At 36.1% G+C, this 7,811-nt stretch overlaps 1 protein-coding gene across 1 annotated transcript; it reads right to left on the reverse strand.

The window, feature by feature from the left end:
* Positions 1-755: 755 nt before the first annotated feature.
* HMGN5 (high mobility group nucleosome binding domain 5) lies at positions 756-7,556 on the reverse strand (the record flags this gene model as incomplete). The annotated part of the gene is made up of 6 exons (XM_079910976.1): positions 7,425-7,556; positions 5,649-5,678; positions 5,076-5,105; positions 4,775-4,828; positions 2,714-2,863; positions 756-1,385 (listed from the first exon to the last, which is right to left on the reverse strand). The coding sequence occupies exons 1-6, from the start codon at positions 7,437-7,439 to the stop codon at positions 756-758; spliced, it is 909 nt and encodes a 302-aa protein (XP_079767102.1). The 5' UTR covers positions 7,440-7,556.
* Positions 7,557-7,811: the final 255 nt, after the last annotated feature.

Consider the following 7,811-nt stretch of genomic DNA (forward strand, 5'->3'; position numbering starts at 1 on the left):
AGTAAAACCACTGAATTGTATATTTTGAAACGGCTAAAATGGTGAATTTTATGTTATGTTTATTTTATCTCAGTGCAAAAAATTTTTTAATGTCTTTGTGAACCTCACAATAGAAAAACTGAAGCATTATAATATTTCACTAATTACATTTTTGGAGTTATAACAAACTACAATAATCTTTGAAGAGAACTTTTATTAAGATAAATCCAGTAAAATTTTTTGAATACACATATTGTCAGAACTGCCCTTCTGAAATAAACATTTGTATTTCTTTTAAAAATGGAATTACAATTTTATTTTTTCCCAAGCTAATATCAAAGTTATATTTGGGAAAGATAATTCTAATTCTTAGCATTACATGAAAATAGTTCACCTTCTTTATAAAAGTAACCTAGAGAACCACAAGAATGTTTGAGGAAACTCTTTTGGGATCTCTCCATTTTGTGAAATTATCATATATAGGAGTAAAATTAAAAGTCAAAGATTTAACACATAACTTACAGAAAAAGTGTATTCACGGACAAAGTTGAAAACATATTTTTTCTATATATTCCACTATTATAATTACAAAATTTATAGATAAAGGTTTCATGTTAGAAACTTTGTGACTAATAACCAGTATGAAGATGTTTTGAAATTAAATTGATGCTAAAGAAAAGCTGTGTTTATAAAATATTTGATAAAAATATTCATCTCTCTTAACATTACAACATGAAGGTACATATTACCAAATTATGAAACCATATAGGGCAGCTTTAAAAAACACTCTGAAACTCTACTTTTTTTCCATCTTCTTTTTTGACCTCTTTTCTTTCGGCTATTTCTTTTCCAATTTCAGCCTTGCTTTCATCTTCTTTTCCATCTCCTCCATCTTTCCTGTCTCCTTTTCCATTTTCTTCCTCTTTTCCTTCTTCCTTTTTTCCATCTTCTCCTTTCTCCTTTTCATCTTCCTTCTCATTTACACCCTTATCCCCCTTTCCATCTTCATCCTCTTTTCCATCTTCATTCTCTTTTCCATTTCCTTTCTGTTTTCTAACATCTCCCTTTTTTTCATCTTCTCCTTTATCTTTTCCATCTTCAGATTCTTTGCCATCTTCTCCTTTCCCTTTTCCATCTTCACCCTCCTTTTCATCTCCTGTGTCTTTCTTGTCTTCTTCCTCTTTTCCATCTTCTTCTTTCTCTTTTCCACCTTCATCTTCTTTTTCATATTCTTTCCCTCTTCCATCTTCTCCTTTCTCTTCTTCCTTGTTTTGATCTTCTCCATCTCCTTTCTGATCTTCTTTTTCATCTTCTTTTCCTTCTGCTGCCACTGTTCCTTTCTTTTCTCCTCTTTCTTCTTTGATATCTTCAATTTTTTCTTCTTTTATTTCCTCTATTTCTTTTTCAGAAGCTGATGTCTATATATAGAGAGAAAAAAACCAAGATTATATTTGTAAATTTGGAACCATTTTCCCTAAATACTTAGGATTATATCTGTTTTATGGAAAAAAATATACTTCATCTATAAGAAAGTAATTTTCCTGTGGAAAAGGCCTCCTAAACAACACATCATAAGGAAACCTTATAAGAAATAGGATTAATTAAAGTATCTCCACACAAACATACACAAATAGATATTTGGAACAATAAATTCGGGGAAACTTATTCATATAAATGATTTTCATTACAAATATGAGGAAACAGAGTAAATACAGAAAAAATGAGTAGCATGCATGTAAACAAAATATATTCCTTGAAGAAATAATACATTTTATTTCTATAATGGTGAGATTTAGGTTTACTTTGTAAAAAGTTATGTGAAAAGTCTTCTACCATATATCATAGGATCACTTAGAAAAGATTTTCCCTACATGCATAGGTCTGGTTTATAGATTTGGCACTAAATCCCATTTTCATTTTTTTAACTACAGTACCTAGAAACATGGTATGCTAAATATGTAAAGCAAGACCTATTGGAAACATACATAATGATTTGTTTTGCAATCTGAAGAGGAAAGAAGAATCATATATGATCTTGCAAAGATATTTACAAATAGCCCATGTGCTGACAAAAGCAATAGAGGATTGGTCTATATTTTATAAGACAGTCATTAGATTATTAATAAGTCATAATCTCTGGCATTGTTCTATTAATATCAATGCTAACACACTGCTCTCACTACCCATACCTATAAATTCTCAATTTTAAATTTGTTTTGTTTCTTTTCCCCTTATATACCATTATACTAGATGCTATAAACAGAATGTTTGTGTCCTCCAAAATTCATATGATGAAACCTGATTTCCAATGTGATGATATTTGGAGCTGGGGCCTATGGGAGGTGATTAGGTCATCAGAGTAGAGCCCTCATGAAAGGGATTTATGTCCTTATAAAAGAGACCCCAGAGAGCTCTCTCACCCTTTCTATCATGTCAGGACACAGCGAGAAAACTGCCATCCATAAACCAGGAAGCAGGTCCTCATCAGACACCGAAAATGCTGGTGCCTTGATCTTGGATTTTCCAGCCTTCATAACTGTGAGAAATAAATTTCTGTTGTTTATAAGCCACCCATCTGTGGTATTTTGTTACAGCAGCCTGGACAGACTGACACTATGAAGCCATACTCATTTAATGTTTCTCAATGTTTAAACTACAAGACAAACAAGATTTCTTCCAGTGGCACCCATTGTTAAACATCCAAATGGACAAAACTGTTAATATTGGAAGATACCTCTATAAGGTTGGCTTCTCCATTTTCAGCAGTTTCACTGTTGTATTCTTCTTTAACAACTTCTTTCTTGGTTTCAGCTATGGCTTTGGCTATGGCTTTGGCACTTGCATCTGTGTTTTTTCCCATCATATCATTTTTTGCCTTCATTTTCTGTCCAGCAAAACAAAACAATAAAAAAATAAATACACAATTTAACTGAGGTGTTGATTAAATGGCCTGTTATTTTACCAGCTGTTGTAATAATTTACGGAAAAGCTTTAAAATATCCATATAAACTTAATATCAACAAAATTATCACTTGACACTTTCAGTGTCATTATAAACCTGAAATGGTATTAAAATGAATAATATTCCTGACATGAATCAAAGAAAGTTTCTTTTAGGTGAGAAACAACAAGTTAGAATGCTGACCAGTGGCCAATTGCTAGCATCAGGTTACACTTTGGTAAATTAACTTTCTTTGACTAGAGGGGACCAGTTTATCCCTGTCATGTCTAATAATTAGCAACAGGGTTTTTGACTGCTGAGCCTCCATTGGTAATAATTAAGAGAAATACTATGTTAGGGAGAGCAGCAATTTAGATATATTTGAAAGAGGTCACCTGGGGACATTAATGATTCAATATTTGGGTCTACAAGTTTCTGAATGACTTGAATCATAATTTCTTTACCAAGAAAGCTCTTTGCCTAAGTGTGTATGTAGTAGAAAGAGCACTGGGTTCAGCATCCAGCAAACATGTGTTTTAAATCTGGATCTGTTTCTTACTTGATGTGATCTTGAGCAAAAGCAGAAATCTCTTTGTGTTTATTTCTTCTTATGTAAAAGAGAGTAATACCACCTACCTACAAGGATGTAATAAGGAGCAAATGATAAAATATATGTGAAATTACTTTAGAAACTGTAAAATGCAATATAGATATGTTATTATTCTTTGAATACATGAGAAACTGAGAGCCAAGGAGCGTAAAGTGTTTTAAAGTCCATGATTCTATATTATCTGTTTTATTCTATCACTGTCTTTTATTTTGAAAGGAAATAAACAGTGTTTACTATTTTAACAACTTATAAATTGAGTACTTAATTTTATAAATAGTGACCAGGAAATGCAAAATAGAGAAAAACCAAAAAGAACTTTTCTCTTCAGTTGTCACTTACTATGATTACTAAACCTATGGCCATAGTTTTAGCAATATCTTTTTTTTTTTTTTTTTTTTTTTCCGTACGCAGGCCTCTCACTGTTGTGGCCTCTCCCGTTGCGGAGCACAGGCTCTGGACGCGCAGGCTCTGTGGCCTCGGCTCACGGGCCCAGCCGCTCCGCGGCACGCGGAATCCTCCCGGACCGGGGCACGAACCCGCGCCCCCTGCATCGGCAGGCAGACTCTCAACCACTGCGCCACCAGGGAAGCCCCCTCCTAGCTTTAACATTTTATGATGTTAAGAATTCAACTTATCCTTAAAACATCAATCATATCTCAATAAACCAGTTCTAAAAATGAAATACGATCATATTATATTCACACATATTTACACATAAATAAATAAATATAAATATAGGGGGAAAGTGAACTTAATATTGAGGCTATTTCTAATGTCTTTAACCACAACATTAGAGTACAGAAGCCTATATGAGATCAACTATGTGAATTTGAAAATAATGTATGTGAAAGCACTTTGCAAACTGTAAAGTATTATCAAATGTTAGTTACTATTATTATCACAAAGCATTACTTTTGTTACTAAAGTTTACACCTTTTGTTTCCCCAGGAGTACTGGTATTATGACTATATGACGTCAAAAGCACGTATGTTTTATGGATCTAGCCAACTAAAATTTTGTTTTGTCTCTTCCTAATGAAAATGCCGAAACACAGCAGACAACCACAGAACACAAACAAATATTTCTGACTCAAAGGGCTGACATGTACCATATGGTATAATGTATAATGTAATATATCACTAACTGAAAAGAAAATAAAGCAAAATGATCAACTATATGCCTTTCCGAAAAACTATTTCTGAAGAAAAGCAAGTTTCTCTCAACATTGTATGCTGAATATTTACCCTTGGAGTTGATGTTCTTTTGGACTTCAACTCTGGTGTAATGGGCACAGGCAACTGGGGGAAAAGAAAGAAGAAATCATAATTGAAGACAGATCACTAACAATGAAGTTCAGCCTCATAATTAAAATAAATGGGTATAGTTTAAATTGAACACTAACATAAAAACATTTCCTGGTGAGAAAGTTTTTCTTAAAACATCAAAAACAAATCTTGTATTAAATAACTAGTATTGTCTAGGACTCTCTGAATTTTAAAATTACATTTTACAATACATGGGCAGCTTTTTAAAAAGACTACTTACAGCAGACAGTCTGGCTGATCTTCTCTTTGGCTATAAGTTAAAAATAATTATTAGTTAAGAGAATTATGGATACAGAAAACTAGAAATATTTATATTGTGAAAATATTTAGTGTACCACTAAGTACACATTGTCATTAAGAAGCATTGTGTACTTGATTTAAAAATATCATAGTAAAAATATAAGTTTTGATTTTTCCCTCCTCTGGACCCTTCATACAGCTAAGGAAAAAAGAATCCCAAACTAAATTTCAATTGCTAGGCTAAAGGAACACAAAATGGCTAGTAACAAGGAGTATATTTATAAATGAAAATACAGCCCCTTCTTGCAAACTGACAAAGCAATTCTTTGGCTTAAAAGGAAGAAGCTCTCTCCAGATCTTAAGCACAAGGTCCTAAGTTCCATGGAGTTTGGAGTTTTCAATACCTACTATATTTCTGAGAGAGTTCACTGGCATACCATATTGGTACTCATATGGTACAAATATACTAACCAGCATTTAGTTTTTAGCTGCTTATGTGTCAAGTTTATAAACCAGGTGAATTTTTTCAGATTCTAAAACTAAAGAAACTCACCTCCTGCCTCATATCACCTTGATCTGCAGCCTATACAGGGGAGAAAACCACACAGAAATAAGGTCATCGATATAAACATATACTGATATATCCGAAAATATTGCCTATAGATTGCAGTTGCAATATAACAGCTTTACTTTTTCCTGGATTCCTGCTCAAGTAGCCACATGTTAGTGCCTAGTAGCCTGCTGTCTACTAAAGTGCAAATTTGCACCAAGATGTAAATGAATTCCCAAGACATAAGTTTATACAACTGATAGCCAATTTCATCATTTTGTGTAAATTGCATTTCCTAAAAACAAACCTTTTTAATTTTAAAATCCACCTGTTGTAGCCAGGGTTAAAGCCAAAAAGTGTGGGAGCGGGCAGAATGAAGGCGGAGCTTCATGCAATCTCCCTGTCCGTTTAGCTTTATGCTCGAGATGCAATTGTACTTATCTGATCCTCTCTTCTAAATGGACTATTCTCCCCTCCAAGTTGTGCATACAACTACAACCCCCACAATGCCCTGGTGTGGGGGAACCCTCTTTGTTACAACGTCAATGCGTTATTCTGAGAAGCCGGCTGCGGATTTTAAAACTTCCCGCCACTACCTGCTACAAGGTTGCTGTCAGCTCTGTAAAATAGCAAGACCCATTGCACAAGCCTAGAAAAGGGCAGCGGCGGGAATCTCAGGCAGGGGGATGCTGATTATAAACCATTGCTTTCCGTATCTGAGCAGCCCTTTAGCCTGGGAATTATCGAGCTATTGCACGAGTCATACAGCCCCAGAGGACCGGGGAATTTCAGTCTTGTTCCTATGTTCTAAAAATATGGAAGGCGGACGAATAGATAGGAATAGTACCAAAACAATCATAACGCCTTACTTAACACAGTGTTTTACAATTTTATCAAGCAACGAAACAGCAGTCGATTTCACTTCTAAGGGAACTCCCCCCCACCCAAAAAAAAAAAAAAAAAAAAAACACCGAGCGTGAATTTATTTCCCGTCCAAGAGAGAAACCACGATCTTTTAAGTGAGGGTTTGCAGGAGACTTGTAGCCCTTGAATAGCTCATATCAATTCTGCGCGTCCAAAGTGAACAAATCCATGCTATCCTAACATCAGCAATAGTTTATCTGACGCATTTCCCTTGTCATCCTTCCATCTTTAGACAGTGAGTGAGCTTGGAGAGTCCCAGATCTCTCAGCTCCAAAGTTGCTAATTACAGCTGTGAATCTCTCCCTTCTCTAGGACAGTTTGAAGTCTGCGCCGCCTAATGGCACAGGATTACCATTGCATAGCCATCTGGCATGACAAGAAGCGGAGGAGGGAAAAAAAGGAAAAAGAAAACGGGAAGAACAAAGGCAAATACGGGAGAAAGCCATGGCTTTCGTTCCCCCAAACTGGACGGTTCCCGGAGAAAAGCTGGAGGCTGAGGAGGAAACTAGTGCCTGGAAGTGTGGTTGGGAGAAGTCTTCTCCAATAGGGTAAACGGAGGAAGGGGGAGTGGGGTAGGAAGCGACAGCACAGCGCTATGACTGTTTGTAATTCAGCATGGAGACACCTCTCAAGTGATTCTTACCCTTAAACAAAATAAGTCAAAAGTGAACTACTAGTTGCGTGAGAGACCATCCTCAACCTTACACCAACCGATACCTGCCCTTCCCTCCCCTTCCATTCAGCACATCACAAAATCAAACTAGAAGTCAAAATGCTTTTTAAAAAAAATCTCTGCCGATTAGGAAATATGTATTTCAGTCTCTAATCCCCCTTCTATCTTCCTATTTCACTTACCTTTCTTTTGGGCATTGTTGCAGCTCTCTAGAGGAGATCTTAACAGCAGGAAAAAAGCCGAAAGCAGTCTCTACCCGACAGCTCAGAGAGCAACTGAGTTTTCAATGAATGAACTAATTGCAGCACGACCTGTGCTCGCCTCCAAAAAAAAAAAAAAAAAATCCCTCGTTATTGGCAACATTAAACGCACCAGACGCAACCAAACTACGTGAATGGTTAGTAGGAGTGGGAGCCAAATTGGAGTGACAGGCTGTCAGGCCAATAAGGGGAGGTGACCATCCCAGGGGGCGTGGCCCACGGACTTGCCCGAAGCCCTTGTACGCTGCCAGCTCCGACCGCTGGTGGGGTAGAGGAGCCCCCAGACTTCGTGGATGCAAAGTGCTGAAG

This window comes from Stenella coeruleoalba (genome assembly GCF_951394435.1).
Source record: "Stenella coeruleoalba genome assembly, chromosome: X".
NCBI classification, from domain to species: domain Eukaryota; kingdom Metazoa; phylum Chordata; class Mammalia; order Artiodactyla; family Delphinidae; genus Stenella; species Stenella coeruleoalba.